Source organism: Candoia aspera, chromosome 4 (assembly GCF_035149785.1).
Source record: "Candoia aspera isolate rCanAsp1 chromosome 4, rCanAsp1.hap2, whole genome shotgun sequence".
NCBI lineage: Eukaryota > Metazoa > Chordata > Lepidosauria > Squamata > Boidae > Candoia > Candoia aspera.
This window is the reverse complement of record NC_086156.1, coordinates 74124120-74148294: the sequence shown is the minus strand read 5'-3', so window position 1 is coordinate 74148294 and position 24175 is coordinate 74124120. Positions and strand designations below refer to the sequence as shown.

Below are 24175 nucleotides of genomic sequence, written 5' to 3'. Positions count from 1 at the left end.
GCAATGCACTTAAGATGAAGCCAGTGCCTGTTTACTTGCTGCTTTGCTCAAATGTTTTGTTAAGAAAGGCAAAGTTATAAATACTACATACCATTCAGAATGAGTGAAGCAGCCAGTGTATAGTTTCCTCCTACACACAGACTCTCCCTTGTATAGTGGAACATGTTGGGAGCTTTTCCTGCTAGTCAGCTAAAAGAAGTTTCAACTCCCATAGCAATGTTGCAGTTTTGTAGATCAAATCATGCAAAGAAAAGAGAATCTCCAGCACACATCTTATCATATTCCTACAGAGGTATGGAGAGCGGAATCTACCTGGTTTAAGAGGAAACAGGCTTCTATCACCACTAGAGGACAACCTTTGCTTATAAAATGAACTGGGAAGCCTGACAGGTTCTGTGGGTAACAGCAGGAGCTAGTAAGCCAGTGAAAGAGGAAGCAAGATAAAACTTTGCCTGGTTATCTCCAGCAAGTGTGCTTAACTAACATTAAGAGAGGGGTGTCCCCTTTTTCTGTGCTCTGAATCTGCTGAACATAAAACTACATGATAAACTTTGGTTCCATGACGTCAACAGGCTAGAAAGCTAGAGGCACAGGGCCAATTAGGGAATAATTAACCATTTGGCGCTGCTTTGTTTACTTGTCAGCTTTCTTTGTTCCAGAAACCAGGATTCCAAAAATTCCTGAGTTGTCCAGGGAACTAAGCATAAAAGTTTAGGAAGGATTGATACATTTATTAAGTCTATCTTCAGTTGCAACCTTAGAGGTTTTGCTATAGTCTACGGAGGCCAAAAAAACATACTTTCACTTCCTTTTTCTCTAAGATATAAGGAATGTGCTGCCCTGAAGAGGATATCTAGTGCTCCGTTCCACTGAAATGTCCCTCTGAAGAGATGGCTGGTGACCCATGGCCATGGCCGTGGCGGAATCTCATGAAGATGGTACTGCTCTGCAGATATGTCATATTATCAGCGATATCCTAGGCAATACTATTTTGGACTGCACTGGTTAATTAGCTAAACGAGAAGATGTAATTTTGGATGTACATTCAGATATACATGAGAGCCAGTTTGGTGTAGTGGTTAAGGCACAGGCTAGAAACCGGGAGACTGTGAGTTCTAGTCCTGCCTTAGGCATGAAGCCAGCTGGGTGACCTTGGGCCAGTCCCTCTCTCTCAGCCCTAGGAAGGAGGCAAGGGCAAGCCACTTCCAAAATCTTGCCATGAAAACTGCAGGGACTTGTCCAGGCAGTTGCCAGAAGTAAAAAAACTGACTCAAAGGGACCAAAAAAACCAACAACCATATACATACATACATACCCAATCCACCATTACCTTTCAGGTTAAGCGACATTTTGAATAGCTCAGAAAGGGAGTAAGAAATAGTAAGCCAAGGAAATTAAAGAGATAAATCTACTTTAAACTAACACCATTCATTACACCTCTTCATACCTTCCTATCATTCCAAACCAGTTACCTCCATCATGTCCATGCACTACTTCACCCTCTTATTGCCTTTTATTCTTTAAACTTCCCATCTCTGATTGAGGATTTCATTAACTCCATCTAACCACAACACATTTTATTGTCTTCCTCTTGAACTATTCACTCTTTTATGTATTTATTTTGTGATTCGATCCTCATTCATCCTCTCTATATGACCAAGCTACTTTGATGTACAGTACTTTATATCCCATCCAAATTGGTTCAGTACCCATTCTTACTTCACTCTACCTTTTCCATTTTACTATTGATCAGTATTCCACTTCTGTTCCATACAACTTACTTTTGTGTGTCTCCTGATACACCCAACTCTCACTGCCATATAGTCAAATGGGCAACAGCATTCTCTAATGCACGGCCATTTTAAATTCAACAAATGTACCAAGGACAGCATCTGCAGATCTTAAAATTTCTCGAGGGTATTTGTGGGACCACCTCATCCCAATCATGTCCACCTGTCCCATCGGATCTGGCAGAAAGGGCATGTTGTAAGTCCTGTCTATGAAGGACTGTCATTGGATGGGACCCAGGAGACCCTTTCCTGCCACAGCGCACACCCTTTGCAACATCATCCCCCCTGAGGTGAGATTGGCTCTGACCTTATTGGCCTTCCAGAAGAGCCTGAAGACCTGGCTTTGCTATCTGGCCTGCAGATCCAGTGAGGTTGGCAGAGAGCCTGCTAAGTGGTGGTACTCGTAGGAAAATGGTGTTCTCCCACTGATTATGGTTTTAATAGTTTTAGTGTTTTTAATGACTTTTGTAGTTATTTTTGGGTTGACTTTGTATTGCTTTCTGGATTTGTAAGCCGCCCAGAGTCATGGTAGCAAGATGGGTGGATATATAAATTTAATAAATAAATCAATCTATTTCCCCATCTTTAGCAAATATTCTACCTTGATATACAAATTCATCTACTACTCTGATTTTTCACCACTGACATATAACTTGCAGCTATTCACTCTATTTCCCAGTCAAACACAGCTAGGTCTTCAATGCGTTGATTTTCAGATTCATACTCCTTGTGGCACCATACGATCCATCTAATATTCACTGCAAATCATTTGAGTTGTATAGCAAGAACATAGCACGGTTTGCCTACAAAAGTATATGCACATTTATGTCCTGGAAATGTATTAAACAAGGGGGTATCACACGTCCATGTCTTATTTCCTGCTCTCTTGCTTTATCCACTAAGCACTCCAAACTGTACTGCACTTCTCAAATTTTGCCTCTTTCAGCTTTTCACCAGAGTTTTGCCAACTACCTTCCAAGCACCCTCAATAAATGAATCCCCTTCCATCTTGTCGTAGATTATCTTCCACTCTTCACAAACACAGTAAGCGTGCTGCACACCCACTTCATACGCAAATCACATCTTAACGTTTTTCCAGTTATACTTATCTTTATTGTTTAGCTTTATCGTTTTTCAACATTCTCACAGTTTTTATAACTTTTCATAATTTTCTTCCTTGGGCATTATCATTTACAACTATTGTTTCACTTCCACTCTTCACAGTATCAGCATCATACCCATACATTTTCTAAATACTCCCAGTTTTCCTCATGTTGGTTTCCTCCCAAATCATTACTTTTATTTTTGTTATTTCGTCACTCAGCTGGAGGTTCCTTGTTCAACCCATTTCTCCCACATTTTTTAAAATTTCCATCCAACTCATTCTGAATCTCTCTCCACCTTTTAATCTCAACCATTCCTTGCTTTTAACTTCATTTGTTGCAACTCTTTTCCTCCATAGAACAGATTACACAGTTCTTTCTCTCATCCTTATTTGCAGCAATATTCTCTCATGCACATTTTTTTCTCATCCAATCTTTCACTTCATCATTCTTTTCATACTTCCCATTACCCACTTCTTTGGCACACCGTAACAGGATTATTTTCAGTCTGTTCCAAGCAGCTTATAGATCCTCCTTCCTCACATCCACTTTCTACTCATCTTCTTAGGAGATTAATCTGTCTTCTAAGAAAGGACCCAAATGTTCTCTTTTCATTCTACTTTCACTCCACCTTTCACTCCTTTCCATGTCCACTTTCCCCCCAAAATCGACTTTCAACACCAAAAGGGGTCTCTCCCTTGTCGCTCACCACTCTTGTATGATTCCTTAATTCTCTCAATCTTTCATCAGAAACAATCAAATTAATCATGCTTTTAGACTTTTAGATATTCTTTTGTATATGCATAAATAGCCATTATTAAACTTTGTATCCAATTCAAATGGATATTTTTCTAAACAGATGCTCATCAATCATCATCTTTGGATCTCTGAAAGGCCCAAAAATATTTTCATTGTGAATGAAAAGATAAACATGTGTTCAGAAAGAATGAATTGGTACTATCTAGGTTATTGAGTACATGGATGAAAGCAGGGATTTGCCATTTCCTGACATTTGTATGTTACACTCCAGTGAACTGTGATAAAGAAAAAAACCACAGATGAGATTTGGGCAATATTATAGAACATTATCAGTGAATGTGATGCAGGAGGAAAAATTAGTCTGTTAGAGGGCAGGATTGGATGGGTGGGAATGAGATAGGAGAAGACCAAGGACTACAGCTACATTTCCCTGCATGTATTCATCAACTCCCCTCTACAAGATCAGGTCACCTTCCTTCCGGACTATGGCATTCTCCCCCATTCTCTTGGTTTCAAAGACATACAACTTATGTTTTTTTCCCCTTTCTTTAATTTCATTCATTAATTCATGCTCATTACCATTTACTCCTCTTATATTCCAAGTAGCAATCTTCTATAAGCTATGGTCATCACAGAAAGGCCCAAAGTATTTGATCTCTGTTGCCTTGGCAAAATGAGGTATTCCCATGCTTTTTAGTCATATGGTAAAACGTTAATGGACCTGCATTTGTCAGACATCAGGTGCAACGTAAAAACATTTCATATGATCTTCCTCCAAAAAGAAGGCCGTTGTATCCAAAGTAATCCAGACAATTCACTTAAATTTGCATTATTTCCTCAATTTATATCATTTGCATACTGATATAAGAACATATATGACACAGTTTACATAATTTGTGTATGCACGTCATTATACAGTTTTTTAAAAAATGGCAAATTGATGTGAATGACATTTAATGGACATTCAGGAGTTATTCCCTCCCCAGAAAGATCCATCAAATCAAAGTTTTGTTGGTTATAGAAGGCATAGACTAGGTTATTTATGTATCCATTAATTTTTTCCATGCCTTTCATTCAGTAGCTCAAGGCAGCATACATAGCCCTCTCTCTTCCTGTTTTTTCCCACAACAGCCCTGTGAAGTAGGTAGGTCTGAGAGCTTCTTCTTCTGGAATAAGCCTCCTTGACTAAGGCTGCCCCAGTGCCCATCCAACCCCTTTACTTATTTATTTATCAAATTTCATCACTGCCCATCTCCCTCCAGTGGCTCCATGGGGTTACCAGTCCTGGTGAGATCTACGCCCCATGCAGCATTCCTTGTTAACAGTAAGGACAGTACTGGATAGATTTGACATATGTTGGCTTCTTATATGCCACTAGGAGAACCCCAAACTCATGCTATTCTGTATGAGCTAGACAACTTGCAGGCAAACATACGGTTACCTGCATACCACGAAGTCAGAGGTACATACAAATTAACAAAGTCAGAGGTACATACAATATTCTGCCACATACACATACACACTTGGGGGCTTTAAAACTCTTTCCAACTCTATTCACATATAATTCGGCTAGCTATGCAAGTTGTCTAATTCATTTTAAGGATCTGGATTTCTCTTAAAAGTTCCAGTTAGCTCTATTTGTGGCTGTTTATCATAATCTGTATATTTATAACAATGTATCTGCCATTACTTTAATCTGCTACATATATTAAGGGCTTGGGAAGGCAGCTTGAATGCTTCTAAAGGAGAGATTAACTTGAAAATTAAGATTCAAGGGCTTCCCAATATTTAATACAATTTGTTCTCATAGTATCCCTCCCACTCAAAATCCTAGAGAGGTAGATACTAAAAAACCTATCACCACAGAAACTCACACTTAGCATTCTACCTTTAAAAAAATGTATAGCATGATGATAAGCTTAATAATGTCTAGCCAATTCTCAATTACATACGTACTCTCAAGCAGAGTATGTGATTCCTCAAGGGAAAAAGGGAACTTTAATTTGGAGGGGTAGGAGAGTAAGGCAGGAAAAAAAAACAGAATGAAACTATAATCGCTATGTTGAATGTTTTCCTTATCTATTTTGGAAGTATTTTTAAATCTGCTTAAACCAACTGAAACATTATTCTTATCAGTAAAAATGGAGCAAGGATCAAATAAGCTGTTACCAGGAACATGGCCAGATTGCAAGTTGTACATGATGCCTGGATGTCTATTTCAGCATATGGTTGTGCTAATGCATTTGGGGAAGTAGAAAAGGACAAACTGAAGCTTTGATAATTCACCTGCTTAATCGGACACCCAGACACTGTTTGAAACCAGGAAATTCAGAACACAGGATATGTCAGCTGTAAAGATTTCTTCAAACCTTGGAGCTTTTACAGTACAGGTTAAACAGCCCATATAACCTGCTGTAGTATGGAATAATATCGGTGCTGTTCATCTACCCACAAGCAGGTTTTCCAAACAGAACAATAATACTGGCCCAGTTGGAACAAGAAAAGCAAAAGGACAATAGGACTGAGACATTAGAAGACACAGGCCAGGAGGAGGCATATATATGTATGTCACCCGGAAGTTTTCAACTCTGTTCCTTAGGACATGTGCACAAGATTTCAGCACCCCCCCACTCCCCCCTCACCCCCAAAAGAGCCATTAAGAATTATATGCTTTAGACTCAAAAGTGGCTAAATTCATCTTGTTATATGTCACTGTATAAAAGCTCAGAGCTTTTTTGGAACTGTGCAGCATAGAAATTGCAGAAATAACTATAGTAATAAATTTTGCATTCATGAAAAGCAGAAGAAACTGAATACACAAAAGCTGGGGACTTAAAAGATTTCACTGCTCTGACAAATACAATGGCTCTACTGTGAATCAGTGATTCCAAGTACAATTTTAAAAAATACACATATAAATGCATTTTGTAAGGATGTTTGTCCTTCTGTTATATGGTAAGCAGCACTCTCCATACTTCTTCCCAAAACCAAAAGCAGAATACTGCTACAAGGAGCATTAGCACATGTATCTAAAATACCATAGTCCCCAACACATCCATGACTTACTTGAAAGTGAATTACTACAGTGTAGCTCAGCTAGTCTTCACAGTCTGTTTACTTTAGATAAATGACAGATACAGAATCTACAATTATCAAAAACCATCTCCGTTGCACATGGACTAAAGAATTTCCATTTATTTTAATCATTGCTGGAAACAAGACATTCCCCCTATGTCCCAGACCTGTAATAAAGTTAAACCAACAAGTCCTTCAAGCCAAGCTGCTTCATTTTCTCTAGTGATTAGTCTTCACAGACATAACTGCATATGTATCTTGACCTTGAGGAACTTATGTGGTCTACAAATCCAATAGTAACATTTTCTTCATTGGGCACTTTTTGGGGAGGGCTTTGTAACTATACCAGGATTATATGGCCACATGAATGTGAACAGCAGCTAGGCAGCTCATGCCCTCTTGTCAACTAAACCTGAGAGTCACATGGGCAACATGCCCACCATATGACTGAAAAATGACCAGTGCTGTGTGGTTTCATACGCATCCCTGAACACCACGGGCAGAGCCTACATAAGCCACTCAACGTGAGCATCATACGAGCCATACAGCAGCTGTAGCCAATCCAGGGGATTCACAGTTAAGCTGGAAGTCAGTGTAGAAAGGCAGTCCAACACAGTCAGTTAATGGGTTCTTCAGTCTTTCAAGTCAGATACTGCAGCACGAAGAACATGATTATGCATGTCACAAGCATGCCTCCAATCATGAAGTACTTATCCTGGAAGGCCCGTTTCTCAATGAGACGCATGACTGTATTAGATAAGCCCAGCATGTTGGCAACATCCATTATTTTCTTGTGGGTGCCCTGAAAGTGACAGAAAGAAATGACAATATTAGTTTAAAAAAAAAAAAGCTGTCAGAGAGGGCCTTGTATTCCTCTTCAGATGTTTCCTACACAGGCTTCAGACTCTCCAGATGCAGGATTCAAGATTCACACCAGCATGTGAACCACTTTATCATATATCTTTTCCTCACCCATTCCCCACATCTCAATTTCCAACCAACAATCTTTTGTTCTTCAGTTCTTTAGAATTCTTATGCCAGCCATAAGCGTGTCCAACCTAAACTTTAAAAAAAAAAAACATTTGGGAAGGGGGTGGAGGTGGGGAGAGGACAGAAATGGTGGCAATCTCTGTTTTTATTTAATGTTTCCTTTTTGGTTTTAAAATTGCACCATACCACTGCTCAACCCAATAGGAGAATGTTTTAAAGTTTATACAGTTGAAATGGCCTTATCAGTTCTGTTGCAGACTAGGTCAGGTCAAGTGGCAATACACTTGTGGGTTGTGATTCACTCATGTAGAAGGACTGATTTTGCTGGAAAGCACAGGCTGACCCATGACTGTTCTACATAATTTCCCTATATATAGTTTGGAATCACAAACTAAGAAACTATTTTTAATAATAGCTTTAGGCTCCAAATTTTGTACATTTTTGATGTAAGTCTGCCCAGCCATAAAACAATATAGGTGGTCCTTGTTATTTGAAGGGGTTCTGTTCCAGGAAACCACAGCTAACAAAGCCAGAAATAATGAGACCTTGAAATGGGTGGGTGGGTGAGCCCATCTTGAGCCTACGGCCATCCTCTTTCTCTCACAAGCACTCACATTTTCTCCTACAAAGGTCACCTCAGCAATGTATTTGCTCCTCTTTCTCCTTATTCAGTCCCAGTCAGCTCATCCAGTTCAAAGGTTATGCATGACTTCCTTGTGGCAGCTGGCCTTCTTATTTTTTGGATTGGCTTGCTTGGCTCATGGAGGGAGTTGTCCCACTAGGGCCACTTGGCTCAGGCTGCCTTCTCTCCTCCATGGGGCGGTTGCATTTCATGGACCACTGGATTCCAGTGCTGCCTGCAGACTCCTTGTGGCTTGCTCCAATGACTACATGGTGCTTACAGTCTGGATAAACTCCCCTCCTCTGTGTATAGCAGAGAAGCCCAGCATGAGCCACATGACACTAATAATAGAATTTCCTCCATCACCAGCTGAGCAAATCACTCCAAATAAGTCCAGCTACTGCAAGGAAGTCACATGAACTGTGCAGCCAGCTGACCCAAATAGATCCATCACAACTACAGGAGGAGCAAATACATTTTACAGACAACCTAAGTCTACATAGATACTTTACATAGTCATAAATGCCTATCCATTATTTTGTGCTTGCATAAGGTAGAAAAAAATGGCCAAAACCACAGAAGTGCAAACACCTTAACATGTATACCAAGGTCTGGTCTTTAAGCTACAAACGTAACAAAATAATAAAACTGCGGCTAACAAGAGCCACCTAACAGCAAGGAGGACTATGCCTGCAGCCATCAGAATAGCAGTAAGGCAACTGGAACGTGTAAAGCCCACTGTCCCAGGAAGAGAACATTCTGGAGAACTCTAGAATGTTCCTGTCATCTTCCAAATCTCACAGATCTGGCTATTCCAGTGAGAGTTTGGCAGACTGTGTGGGCAAGAGGACAAACAGAATGCTGCAGACTTCTCCAGAATGGTAGCCTATGCACATACCTAACTACAAAGCAGCGCTGTGTAGTTAAACAAAGAAACAGTTGGAAGTTTGTTTGTCCACCAATGTACAGGTGCACACAAAATGAATATTCTTGCTATGGAATTAGGAAAAGGGACCTTCCAATTCTGTTTACAATATTCAACCAATAGTCTTCCTTTTATTGGAGGCACCTTTATTTATCTGTCACAATTTCAAAGGCTTCTGGAATTGGTTACTTCAACCTGAGAAAATAGCTGCATTCCAAATGAAGCTATGATAGTGCGTGGACATAATATTCCCACTTCCAAAATATCGGAAACTGCCCAGTTCACAAGGCCCACATCCACTGACCAACCCAGCCTCTTCCAAATATTAGCTTTATCCAAGGAACAGAGCAAGGTTAGAATAAAAAGAGGCATCAGGTTCAAAACTGTTCTTCGCTAGAATACAAGTTGATTGTGGCAGGATACACAATAACAAGGTAGATCTCATAGGAAGATGTGAAGAAGGCCTGAAAAGGTAGCAGAGATCAAACACAGAAGACATGACTGAAGAAATGAGACCAGAGCCAGCAATGGTTATAAGCAGGACCTCTGAGGAAGGCCAAGTAGCAGGCTGAAGGAAGCAAGGAAGAGGAAGAATGGAAGAGCTAAAAAGCAAGGAACGCTGGAGTAAACCTCATGCATACCATCTCCTTATGTACCACTGGCATGGAGGATCCACTTTCAGAAGTTCAGAATGGAAGGGGCAACCATCGGATTGTTTTTTAGCTCTATTACTTTATTAAAGGAAGTTGCCACACAGCTTAACAGGCAGTTTGCCTATTGAGCCCAGTGTGTTGCTGAATCCAACTAATCATCTTTCTCTATGGATTCAGGGGTCCTTCCCATCAATGATCACTGGAAACTTGTACCTGGCAAACCAGAGAATCATGATCTCTTGTATGCAATGCATTTACTTTATGAACTAGACCAAGTGATAAGAGCCAGGAGTGCTTCTTCTAGAAGCAGACTTGCATAATTCTCTTCTACTTTTATGGATGTGCTTATTTCAACTATAGATGTCTTGAAAAAAATTATTACATTAATAAACATCTAAATTTCCCCCCAAAGATGCAAGTACTGCAGCTAGCTTGGAGAGCAAAACTATAACAAGAATAAAACTAGATTTAGATTCCATATAGTTCAAATCCAGGATGACTAAATTGAAGGAAGAGACTTGGACTGTTCTGATGAATTTCTGATATTCGAATTTCAAAAATATTGGATGCCTGGTCACCATACACAAAAAAGGTGAAGGTCCCACCCTATGCCCACCTTTAATGTCACTCTCTGTTCCCTCAGGCCCTGTAGGATGCTGGTTCCGCTGCCAATAAGATCATCCATGCCACGGTGTGCATTTTGAAGGGATTCATTAAACTGTAATGTTTCATCAATTGGAATGGTGGTGTCAGAATCCTGCAGGGGGAGGGAAGGAAATGGAAGCATCTTGGTTACCTTTCCTTGTCATTCTTAACCCAAAGTCAAGATAAGCCTCTACAGAGTTAACAATATGCTATGGCCATGAAGTTCAAACTTCCTGCCCTCCCAAATTCTTTTCCACATCAGTCCACTTCCCAGACAGCCCAGTGCATTCTCAGGAGTATTGCTCATATAGTTTTTTGGTAAAAGCCAGAATGAATCCAGGTTCCACACTCCATGCTTCAAGAGTATGCTTCTGAATCCTGGTGTCTTGCAGAGAAGATCAGCAATGACAAACAAGTGATCTCTTAACAACTTGTTTCCCGCTATTACTGATCTTCTCAGTCTTGAACCCCAACATTGCACAACAACCATTTTAAAAAACTTCGCTCTAAAAATTTGAAGGTAGAAAGCAGAAAGAAAGCAAATTTAAGCATATGTTCCCTGGTTTTAAGCACAGGACTTACGTTAGTGGTGAATGTTCGGGCCAGAAGTTCCTCACGCTGTCTCTCTTGCTGCTCCCGTGCATAGCGACGATGCTGGAAATTTCGCAATCCTGTCTGCAGATGCTGAATGTCGTATTTCAGCTGGTCAACCCGGCTGAAAGGAGGCAGTAGATAATAAGCTCCCTCCAAATAAGACAATAATTAACTGGAAATGACTGCAGGGGTGTTATAAAGCAAGACTGCTTTTATTTAGTGAAACATTGCACCTAGCTATAGAAAATCTGGGCTCTAGCAGTGTTATACTTTTGGCTACATATATATGGATATACAAAGCAGCTCTTTAGGTGCTATTATGTACTTGAAAAGCAGCTCTCCGTGACTCAGGTGGGAGCTTTTCCCAATCCCTTGCTATCTGGGGAGGCTACAGATTGGACTCAGAGCTTTCATTTCAACGCATTTATTTGCTTTTGAACTGTGTTGCTTCTCAGATAGAGATAGAGGTGCATGCTTGAATTCAGTAATATACCAACTACTCCATCATGGATTCCACCAGGATTCCCAATTGTGCCTACTGGTCCCATAGTACCCAGCCCAGGAGACCTGCTGAGAAGTCACTCATGGGGCAAAAGGCAATGATAACTGTAATTCAGAACAGGCCCTTCTCAATGGCAGCTACAACTTTATAGACCCAAATAAATCTATCTGAATCAGAGCATTTATTACCCCTCACTTTTCATTCTGTTTTGGAGGCATTTAGTAATATCAGCATAAGAATTACACATGCCTTGATGGGAGTTGGTTAATTAAAATGCCTTTAGTAAAAGCAAGAAGAATAGTCACTCACAGTTTGGCATTTTGCCGCTTGTTTGGTGGTTCCTTGTTGCAGAAGATTTCCAACCGGTCTAGATTGCTAAAAATTCTGTCTATTCGTGCTTGAATTTCATTTTCTACCACTACAGAGGGAGGAAGAAAGTCAGTAGTTCTTTTGCTACCTTAACCTGCACAACATTTTCTTTCCAACCCAATCCCTACTTTTGTCTATGTTGGTCAAGTTGACATCATCAGCCATTGCTTAAAAAGATCCCGATCTGCTGCAGCCCGTTTTTTATATCTACTTTGTTCCTCTCTTCATATGAGAAGCAAAGAAGCTAGGAAGTCAAAATAAACATAGTTTCATATTACCAAAGGACCAGGAACTTACTTTCTTTCTTTCTTTCTTTCTTTATTGATTGATTGATTGATTGATTAAATTTATATCACCGCCCATCTCCCCCAATGGGGGACTCTGGGCAGTTTACAATAAAATAACACTAAAAACATAACCACCTAAAATTACCATTAAAATATACATAAAAGCAAATGTAAAATCCAACTAGAGATGGAACACAATCACTAAGAGGTGCTATGGCGCCAGCCATCATTACTATTAGTAAAGGTACCCAAACAGGACTGGATTCAGAAATCAATTTTAAACCATGACAGGTCTGTTTGGAACATATTAGTCCCACATAGTACTACAGTTCACACACAGTGAAAAGCTGTGCTTAACTGTACTCTCCTGGCCAGTTACTGACTCTGTGCAGACAGAAGTTCAAATTCAATTACTACTCAAAAAGGATGTTCCCTGTCTCCTTTTACCTTTAACTTGGGATTGGAACCTCTGACTTGTTTAATCACACAGACAAAATGTGGGGTTTCACAGAGCAAGAACTAAACACATGTTGTTGTTATGCACAGATGATATTTTAGGCCTTTTTAATAATTATTAAAGATCTTTACCATATCTGTAAAAGTCATACAGCAATAAATATTCTGGAAATACAATACATTGGAATAAATGTAATATCCTGGCAACTGGTAATAGGATATCTATGGAAGTGTGTAAAAATTAGGACTTGTTTACTGTTCTGATTTTATTCACAATTTATCTGAATTAGCATCAATTGCCAACACCTTTTTTGTAATAATCTATAAATTAAAGTGTGTTTCCAAAGGACAACAGGCTAACAGGAATATAAGAACGCTACTACTCGTGACTTTTTCTGATCTATTTTTTACTGAATTCAACAAAGGGATCCTCAGATACATATGAGAGGGCAAACTGCTTGTGGCATTAGACTAAGCCAATAGATAAGTTACTTTTATACACCAATTACTCACAGTGAACAGACTCCTTGTCTGAGGTTTCCAGACGGCCCATGTACGATTGGACCTCATGGATTTGCCTGTTGAAAAGGAGATAGGAAAGCAGGAGATCCATTAACTACTCCAAAAGAAAAAGTGGATTTTTCAAGAATGGGCACTGATGCATAGAGCAAAAGGGTCTCTGCAAATGAATCCCTGGTTCAACTAAACAAATATTATGGTAAACTGCACATGCTTCACCACACTACTTAATATTGATACATTACTTTAAGTAAGTGCTAAAGGGCTTTCCAGAAGGGCTTGGATAAGCTTCTTATACAATCTTAATGCAGGATTATAAACAGCCATTTGTCTCCCCAATTATAGAGGCTAACTACCCTCTGCAGATGACCAAGAAAGGGTTACAAACATTGGTTCTTTTCACATCAGACGTAAGCAACATAGCTATGCGAAGCAGCTTTTTTTTAAAGATCAGTCTACCAACTATCACTGCCTTACTTGCAAAGCTGAGATGACAGAGTTGTAGAATAGAGAATATCTGTTGATGTTTTTTTCCCATAATTCCCCCTCTCCTTTTTTTATTTTCATGGTGTTTTATTTTCACCATTTTTAAAAAATTCATGGTGTTCTGAATTGTCATGAGTCAAATAAGGCAATTGGAAAGAATAAATCAAGCAAATACAAAATCAGCACTTAGTCTTCCACATACTAACCTTTTATGCTCCCCTACTCCATCTAATTCTCCTACCCCTCCTTTCAGATTCTTACAGACTTTTATATATACTTTCTGTTTTAGTATCTTCTAGCTGTTCATAATTTCTTTTAGACTCCGATGTATCTTCTATGCTTTTTAATTGACCGTACCCCACCCTCTTTATATATTATATATTATATTATATTATATTATATTATATATTATATTATATTATATTATATTATATTATATATTATATTATATTATATTATATTATATTATATTATATATTATATTATATTATATTATATTATATTATATTATATATATTATATTAATTATATTATTATATACAGTATATATATATATATACAGTATATATGTCATGAGCACTGATGGTGAGCAGGAGGGGGCCCCTATCCAGGGGGGAAAACGCATGCGTAGTAGTGAGGAGTTGATCAGCCATTCAGAGAGACACAGAACAGACCCGCCTTGACTTCTGGGGTTTATCTGTCTGGGCTTTCTCACGCTTCTTCAGTTTGTTAGGATTTTCTATCTAACGTAGCAGTGATAAAACACTAGAGACTTATTCCTCGTCTCAGCGTGGTTCCTGCTTATTAGGACCATATATATATATGTATGTATGTATGTATGTATGTATATATATAGTGTGTGTGTGTGTATGTGTGTATATAAAAATAAAGAGTTGATTTGATAAAATCAGCATTGTAGTTAATATGTTTCAGGTGACTCTTCCAAAGAAACAAATATACACCTGTGTGAACAAGCCTGACTAAACCTTAAATCAGTCTTCCTCAAAACTTGTGCACTCCAGGTATATTTGGATGAAACTAGATAAATAAACACTGGTCTAAACAGTCTTATGGGAAAATGTTGAGTTGTCTTGAAATATTTAGTATTCTTAAAAAACAAATTTCAACCCAATCTTTAATTTGCTTGAATATAACACTTCACCCTCAATTTGTTTTATTTTAATATTTCAATTTACCTATTTTAGCTACTAGAAAAAAATAATTAATTTAGGTACAGGGGACTTTCTGCTTCAAGAAGTTTGTAGGACTTTCTTATTCCTGGCAAGATGGCCATCCAAAGGTTGATATATCACAGCTGTCCCTGTGCTTTTCTAGTTTGTCTTAAACTGGGTGATGTGATGCTCCCATCAATTAATTATCTGGCACATTTCCTAAGGATCAACTCCAAAACAAACAATGGGAATGAAATGGTGGGAAGAGCTCAGCCTTGCCCACTGGAAAACCTGTTTTGGAAACAGACCATATCAGGCCAGAGGCACAGAAAAAGCAACAGGACACTGGAGATCCAGCAGAGGAAGGAGGGGAAGAATGCTCTGCCCCATGGCATCTCCTGGAAACAGATGTGTGGCATAGGAAAGATTGTGTCACACCAGCTGAGAGACAAAAGGCAATTAAAAGTTAGAGCACTGATGTGAAGACAGGGGGGTGGGTGGTATTCTTGTTTTCCTCCCCCCAATTGAAAATGCAAAAAGGAAGAATTACGGAATATTTTGCCATGTGTTTCATTTTAAATCATACATAAAATGGATAGATATGAAAGGAATTTGTCTATATTTGAAAATACATCACATCAAGGAATAGGTAACGTATGAAAAAACAAGGACACTTTAACATAACAACCTTTAGTTTTCAGAAATTCATGAAAATGATAGAAATAAATAGAAGAGGAGGAAAAGGAAGAGAAACTGTTGATAATTTAGATTCAGAAATTGAAATGATTAAACATTTGACTGCAAAATGTATATTCTGGACCTTGGTTCCCATTCTTTTTAATTTTTAAATCAAAACTTTCTGTATCCATTTGATAAAGGGGAAAACACAACCTAGAATATAAAAATGCCTTTCTTCACTACAATATGGGACGCGGTGGCGCTGCGGGTTAAACCGCTGAGCTGTCGATCGGAAGGTCGGCGGTTCGAAACCGCGCGGCGGGGTGAGCTCCCGTTGCTCGTCCCAGCTTCTGCACACCAAGCAGTTCGAAAACATGCAAATGTGAGTAGATTAATTGGTACCGCTTCGGCGGGAAGGTAACGGCGTTCCGTGAGTCATGCTGGCCACATGACCTGGAAGTGTCCTATGGACAACGCCGGCTCCAAGGCTTTGAAACGGAGATGAGCACCGCCCCCTAGAGTCGGACACGACTGGACTTTACGTCAAGGGAAACCTTTACCTTTACCTTTACTCACTACAATAGTTACTTTTTTTTTCAACATTAGGAGAGGTAGGCTTGCAAACAGTTAAGAGATGCTACTTTCCTTAAAGTTCAGCACTTATAGCCCCATTTATCATGGGGGTCATACATAAGCAATTACTGTTGAATATTGGATGCTTTATTTTGTACTGATGAATGCTGTACCCTGCTGAGAGTCTCAACTGTGACGTGGATAAATCCAATCAATCAATAAATCCAAGCTGACTTTACCAAGTCATGAAACAAGCACCAGAACTATTTAATCTTCGCTGCAGAGACTCAGCTAATATCTGATGCTGATTTCAGTAATACATATTGTATGATTGTTTTTATATTACTCTTACTTTATTTTCTTATTTTAAGACACAGTTAAATCATATCTCAATAAAATAATCCTTTAAAAGTATACAAGAGAAAACAAAACATGTTTCTACACATTTTTTTAGGATATGCTAATAAAAGATCTAAAAATACACCAAACCAAATTAGTGAAGAAAAACCAAGCTCTGTCAGGGTTGTATCTCAAAACTACAGGACACTGACACAGAATAGTCTTTTAATCAGTATGCAGAGGTATCGTTTTAATCCTCTCAAAATCAAACAGCCTAAGAGTGGGCAATCAGAACTTGGTTTAAAGTTAGTACTAGTTCTTGGATTGCAGAAATGGCAAAGACTACATTTAGACAAGAAGATAATAAGAGATTATAGCTAAAATGAACTCATGTAGTTGGCCTGTTGGCCTTCTTTCTGCCACAGTTAATATGCTGCTGGATTGTTTCAGCCTTTCACCTGCCTGTCAATTTCTTTCCCTTTCAAAGCAGAATCAGACTTGTCAAACTTTAGGACACTAGTTTCACAAGAGAGCCATATGTGAAGTCATGTGCAATACAACACGAGGGAAGTTCGTACCTTGGTTCAAGTTATACAGTTGGACCAGGGAGACCAAAGTTCAGCTCAGCTTATAATCTTACTGATATATCATTGGTCTTACGGATACAGCATTCACTCTGTTTCAGTCTCAGTTTCCTAGTATCAGAAGTAGACTATCTATCTTGGTGTCTTACACGGATGAAGAGACAAAGTGTGAGGCCTTTTACACCTGAAATTCTTATAATTATCAAGTTTCTTCCAATGAAAAGTCAGAGAGAAATAGTCTTCTTCACTTTCTCAGTTACAAATTTTCACATAGTTTTCCTATACCTACTCCAGCTTATTGCAAAGGCACTCCTTGCAATATATATTTACACCTTCACCTCCTTATTTAAGCACTGTATCTCTGAAATTACCAATTAATGCCAAACTTTAGAACAGAACAGGCATTTTAAATGTACTGAGGTTTGAACAAACAGATCATATTCTCTAACTCTATCCTAAGCATTTTGTTCCACATTTTGTTTAATGTTTTGCCATAGGGAAATAATGGAAATTCAAAACAAATCTTTGTGTCTTTTTCATCCTAGGGCCACAAAAGTAATCCATGCCAAGTGAAATTTGCTATATAGTCTACAGAAAAATTGACCAAAGGGATAATTGAAATAATATAAAGTTCCCAAATTGGAGATCACTGATAATAAAAAAATATTGTCAGTGTGTGGCTACTGTGAAAAATGCAAATTTCATGATGGAGACCTTTAGGAAAAGAACTGAAAAACTACCACCCTCCTCCCATTAAATACTAATTTACTTAATTCTGGGTGCCTCAGCAATATTATTTTATCTATGATGATAATTTTTTTCAAAATCTTTAACTATCTTAAGGGTCAAAACCCCACACAAAGAGCTCTGTAGAATATCATAATAACTAAGAAAACATGATTTTTTTAAAAAATGAGGAATCATAAAAATAGGGATCACCAGGCTAGAAACCAGGAGACCATCAGTTCTAGTTCCGCCCTAGGCATGAAAGCCAGCTGGGTGACTTTGGGCCAGTCACTCTCTTTCAGCCCAACTCTCCTCCCAGGGTTGCTGTTGTGGGGAAAATAGGAGGAGGAAGGAGTATTAGGTATGTTCACCACCTTGAGTTATTTATAAAAATAATAAAGGCAGGATTTTAAAAAATCTTTAAAAAGAAGCCCTGTGATGCTCAAACAAAGCAATACTTCAATTGCTACTTCCAGAACTTCAACTGAAAATTCTCAGCACATTAGGCTGAAACACCCAACTTTGCTGTAACTAGAGCTTATGACTTCTGTTTCAAAAGCATTAGAAATCCGATGACCAAATATTACTTTTATGAATTATTTCTCACTCCAGGGTAGCTCCTTATCATTATTGTTCAACTGTTTGACTGAACGTATTGTTTGACTATATTGTGCTGTTCCACTGTAACAGCATGAAACTCATCAAAGCTACCCTCCCTACAGCAAACTGAGTTTTATTCCAATTATTAGACAAAGTCGAGTTAAGCAAGTATTCTCTTATTGGATAGCCAAGGATGATTAAACAAGACACCATTTATTCAAACTGAAATCCTTTTTCTGCCATAAATTCACTAGCTGGCTTTCAGGGAGCTGTTCTTGTTTAGCTTCTTATCCAGAATGTTTTTTTTCCCCTAAAAGCGGGAAGAAGCAAGGGCCCTCCCAGTTTTGAACTACTGTACTTCAATCATAACCCCAGAGAGCACACGGCGAATGGGAAGGGATACTGAGAGGTGCAGTCAACAACATATGGAAGGCCCTGAGTCCCCATTCCTACTGGGAAGCCTGCAGGATCATGGAGATGAGACTTACGTAAACGCTAAAGAGGTACAAGAGGATGGCTACTGGCACTACTGGCGCTGGTGCCTCCTCGCAATTGTCTTCGTTTGCCTTCCGTTCCCCGCCTCCCACTCCTTCCCCGCCACAAGCCTTCCTTTCTCTTCCCTATTTATTTCCGCGTTCTTCCCATATTTGCCCCTCGCACACCCACTTGTTGGTCTGGTGATAAAGCGCCTCCATGCCAACTGTTCGTCCACCCGGTCTGGACCATCGGGACGCCTCTTTACACGTCAGCCAGTTCGAGGCCGGCACTTCCGGCTTCCTGTGGAGCGAAGCCCCCGGATGATGTCACGCATCCACAGCCGGCTGTCTTCGCTCTTGCCTGAGCGACATTTGCTATTGACTAGCGCGGCAGATCTGAGCTGCTGATGTTATAAGTGGCATTTCGACTTGTGTTGGTTTATGGGAGTGTGGCTTGTAATGCCGCCAGATCTCAATAAAGTTTAGTCGATGCGGCATTTTGCATCTTAAATTGGTATTAAGTTATACTGATAAGCAGGGGTTGCTTAACTTTCTTTCTTGGGATCTTCTCCCGGTTCCCTTTCCCTATAAATAACACTAGTCGGGCGCACCGCATTTGCGATAGACTCGGTTTCACTGGACTCGTATTTACCCTAATTGAAACTTTCCTGCCCATCGCTCCCGGCTAATAACTTAGGACGACGTTGTTGTTGTTGCTGCTGCTGCTGCTGCTGTTGTTATGGGACCAGATACTCCCAGAATTCCCCCACTGCTGGCTGGGGAATTCTGGGAGTTGAAGTCGACACATGTTAAAGTTGTCAAGGTTTAGAAACCCTGCTGTAGAGGGAGGCTAGAGACTAGCTTTTTGCCCTCTGTGGTGACAACCCTTCATTTGTTAATGGGAAAATCCTGCTAACCCTTTCGGTGGTAGTAGAGGAAATAGGAAGACAACTAACTCAAGCAATCTGGAGCTGGGGCAGCACATTTTATGACAGTCTCCTTGGGGGATCTTGATAGGGGTTGTTGAAGAGTTTATTTCATTTGTGGTGTAGTGAACACACTTTGCCTAGGAAAAAGGTGCTGAGAACCCTTTTCATGCAGTGCTTAGTGAATGGCTGCTTTTGAGGGAAAAATGGACCTGAGCCAGGGTGTAAGATCATTTTTATGTTCACGATTCCCAAACCTCAAATTGGGTAATTTGGAAATTACTTTTGAAAATCTGAAGGTAATTGCTTTCAGGAAATGCACGACCTTTGGCTGCTAATAGAGTAAGGAGAAACATGCTTCTAATTATTCAGGCATAGGTCAAACCAAGGCCTTTGCAAATTTTACAGGAAATTACTTTTCTATTAATGGAACTAACTCTGCATTCTTTATCCATCCCCCTCTCAACCTATTCCATTCTTTTCTCGCCTCACCTGGGGCCAGAGGACTTCAGAACGGATGTTCTGACCTGGTAAAAGCATTCCAGCAAAACCCTGTGATTTACTCAAGCCTATTTGACACATTGGACTATAAACTATATGCACAGTCTCACTTCACACAATACACTAAGCTAAAATGTTTGCAGGTTCAGTTGCATGTGGACACAATCAGTTTGTCTTTTTCTCCTTAACTTTTTGAATGTGTATATGTACATGTGTTAAATAAACAAAATTAAAAAACAGATACAGCAACGGGAAGTTTACAAATGGATAATTATATCTGAATTCCATCTCCCTGCCCCCCACCCCAATTAAATTAGATTTGAGACACGATAATCACACAAAAATATTGTCATTTTGGTTCCATGTTTTGAGGATTCCATGGCAGTACTGGTTGTCCTGAACATTAGCTCAGCTGACCCCTATCACCAAGCCAATAAGCCTGCAGAATGTATTTATTTCTAGTGAGAAGATGGTGCACTATTGAACCAAGATATTGTTGTTCAAACATTTACTTCTTTCCTGGGCCATCACTGCTGCATTGTATGTATACAGCCTATACATAAACTGGTGCTGATGATACTCAGCTGTGCATCAGGTGGCAGCTGTGGCCAGGAGGGCTTTTGCACAACTTCATGTTGTGTGTCAATTGCACCCCTTTCTGGATCAGGAGGCACTGCACATAGTCACTCATGCTTTGGTCACCTCCCAAGTGGATTACTGCTGTGCATTCTATGTGGGGCTGCCTCTGAAGAACATCCAAAAGTTGCAGTTGGTCTAGAATGTGGCAGCGGTACAAACAATTATGGCTGTACCTTAGTATGCCCATGTTACATCTTTGCTTCATGAACTGTGACTGGTTCTCAATAGGATTCTGGCTACAATGCAAGATGCTTGTTGTCACTTACAAAGCTCTTCATGGCATGATGCCAGGATATTTGAGGGAATGCTTCTCTCTGATTGTGTCTACCCACTCCATCAGGTCTGGCAGAAGGGGCATGCTTCAGGTCCCGTTGACTAGAAAATGTCATCTAGCAGGCCCCAGGAAGTATGCCTTTTTTATGGCAATGCCAGCCTGCTGGAATTTAATTTGCCCCAACCCTGCTGGCCTTTCTAAAAGCCCTTAAAACCTGGCTGTTCTCCCAGGCAGGGGAGTTGGGAGGTTAGATGAGCCCATTGAGTTCTGTAAATTTATTGTTGATGTATTTATCCCTGGTTGGCATTCTTCATTCTTCTGATTTTATTATGTGTTTTTTATCATTTCTGTTACTTGTTATTATATTGATGTTTTAATCATGTTCATTTTACAGAGTCATTTTGCAAGATGGGCAGCCATATAAATCAAATTAAATAAATGAACAAACACAAATAGTTGTATTTTAAAGGTACAATACAATGATCCTGTCACTTAAGTGGGGTTTCATTATTTATTTATCTTACACTACTTACAACTCACACCAATCTCAAAAGACTCTGGGCAGTATACAACATCAAACAAAGAGAACATAAAATAATAACTAAATCAAAATCAATATCAAAAATCAACCACAAAAGAAAATGAAATTAAAAGCTAAGATAGATGCCTGCAGTCAGTCAGCTGGGACCAAAAGCAGGTTGAAATAAAACAGCTTTAACTTGTTTACGGAATTGCAACAAGATTGGAGCTGCATGTATTTCTGGGAGGAGAGTATTTCACAAGGTGGTGGCTACTTCAGAAAAGGCCTGCCATCTCACCCAGCTCCTTCACACCTCATGGGAACTTTCAGCAGGCCTTCTCTCCATAACGGACCAGATGGCAGGTTCAATTCTGGCAAGATGCTACTTGAATACACTGGTACAATGCTATGTAGGACATTAACCATTAAGACCAAAACTCTGAACTGGGCCAAGAAGCCTACTGGTAACCAGTGCAGCAACTTTAATATAGATATAATTCTATATTGATGGGTTTCTCCTGCTAATAGTCTTGCTGACGCATTTTGCACCAGCTGCAGCTCCTGAATCATTCCCACATAGAGCATGTATCAGTAGTCCAATCAGGTCATGAACAAGGCATGATTTACTAAAGTCAAGGCATGCTGGTCCAGGTAGGATTGTAACTGATACACCAACTGAAGCCCCTTTAGCTGCAATTTCCACCTGCTGTTTAAGCAGGAATCATGAATCCGGGAGAACCCCAAGTCACCAGCCATCTCCTTCAGGAGAAGCATGACCCCCAGCAGAGTGACTGTTGGGACTGGTAAAAGGTAAGTGCCTATGTGTCTAGGTACTCCTAATAACTCTGCCTTAGTAGGATTTAGTATGAGCTTGTTTCACCCCATCCAGATCCTCACTTCCTCCATGTTCAAGTGATCTACAGTATCACTGGCTCAGGCTGGTTTGAGGATATATAATTGACATCTCCTCCAGAACTGACAGATGACCTCTCCATGGGGTTTCATGTGACTGTTAACCCACATGGACTGAGCCCTGTGGGACCCTACACCGGAGCTCCCATAGAATGAAGCATATCCCCACCAAGATCATTCACTGGAACTGCTCTTTCAGGTAGGAGCAGAACCACTGTAAAACATGGCTCCAACTCCCAGCCCTGTAGATGGTCTAGAAGGACATCGTGCCCAATGATATTGAACACCACCAAAAAGTGCAATAAGACAAAAGGTGGCATACTTCCCCCCATCTAAGTCTCTACGAAGGTCATCTACCAGAGCGACCAATGCCTGTCCTGGGCCTGGGCCTGAATCCTAACTGAAAAGGATCCAGGTAATCCACATCCTCTAGGATCCTCTGTAGCTGATTCTCCATCATCTTCTCAACAACTTTCTCTAAAAGGAAAAGTTGCAAACCGGGCAAAAGTTACATTATTGCTGCCCAGCTAGCTCACAAAAGAAATAAAGGTTGCCTATAGCCAAGATTATAGCAAACATGATTTGCCTACCTAATCAATGCCCCAAATCGTGAAAGACGTTTATATTTGCAGGGATTGCAGTGCTCTTCTATTCTCAGTACGAAGGACTTCCCGATATAAGAGAAAAAGAAAAATGAAAAAAAAAATAGCAAGATTACAAATGATGACAATTTATGTGGAACTTCTTCCTAAGTAAAATGCAAAAAATTATACCTGGCAATTCCATAATAAATGTCAAAGAAGCTTTGGGGTCTCTAGTAATGCAGAACACTGGGGCCAACATGGTTAACTGGTACTGACCACAGAGAACATATTGCTCCAGTGCTAAAGGTCCTTGGCAGCTCTCAAGTTTGTTTGGAAACTCAATTTAAGAGTGACAATTTTGACTTTTAAAGCCATATGCAGCCTGGGGGTGTGGTATATTTAAAAGCCTGTTCTCCACATGAACCTGTGTGCCAATTATGATAATCTTCAGAATCCTTTCTCCACGAACTTCTATCTTCTGAGGTCAGGCCGGTTACCTGACAGAGGTCACTTTCTGATGTGTTGCCAGCCTGAGGTGTTCTTTTTCTAGATACTTACACCTGGCAACATCTGTTATATCTTAAGTAGCAGGCATTGAAGGAGGTAAAGTATTGGGCAGACAGCAAAGGAATGGGGAAAAAACAGATGCTAGGGAAGCATTAAAAAGAGAGATGTGAGAATCATAGAGGCTGGTTTGTGTGAGATCTTGTGGTCTGACCAGATGAATGAAAGAGGAACAGATGAATTTGCTGTTTAGAGGAAGTCTACACTTCTTCCAAAATAATTTACTTTTAAAATGAGAGGATTGCTTTAGTTTTTCTGAAAATACAATGATAGAGCCAGGTGATTCTCCCCCCCCCCCCTGCAATTTTCCTTTGAGGGATGCTTCCTTAAAT

The 24175-nt window shown here is 39.8% G+C and overlaps 1 protein-coding gene across 2 annotated transcripts; it reads right to left on the bottom strand.

Moving 5' to 3' along the window:
- Nucleotides 1-4475: 4475 nt before the first annotated feature.
- Nucleotides 4476-19231, bottom strand: GOSR2 (golgi SNAP receptor complex member 2). 2 transcript variants are annotated; one of them, XM_063300565.1, is made up of 6 exons: nt 19114-19231; nt 13284-13348; nt 11968-12076; nt 11145-11277; nt 10534-10674; nt 4476-7529 (listed from the first exon to the last, which is right to left on the bottom strand). In XM_063300565.1, the coding sequence occupies exons 1-6, from the start codon at nt 19140-19142 to the stop codon at nt 7368-7370; spliced, it is 639 nt and encodes a 212-aa protein (XP_063156635.1). In that variant the 5' UTR covers nt 19143-19231; the 3' UTR covers nt 4476-7367. The 2 variants fall into 2 exon arrangements, with proteins under 2 accessions (XP_063156635.1, XP_063156636.1); XM_063300566.1 differs by lacking the exon at nt 10534-10674.
- Between the last annotated feature and the right edge of the window lie 4944 nt (nt 19232-24175).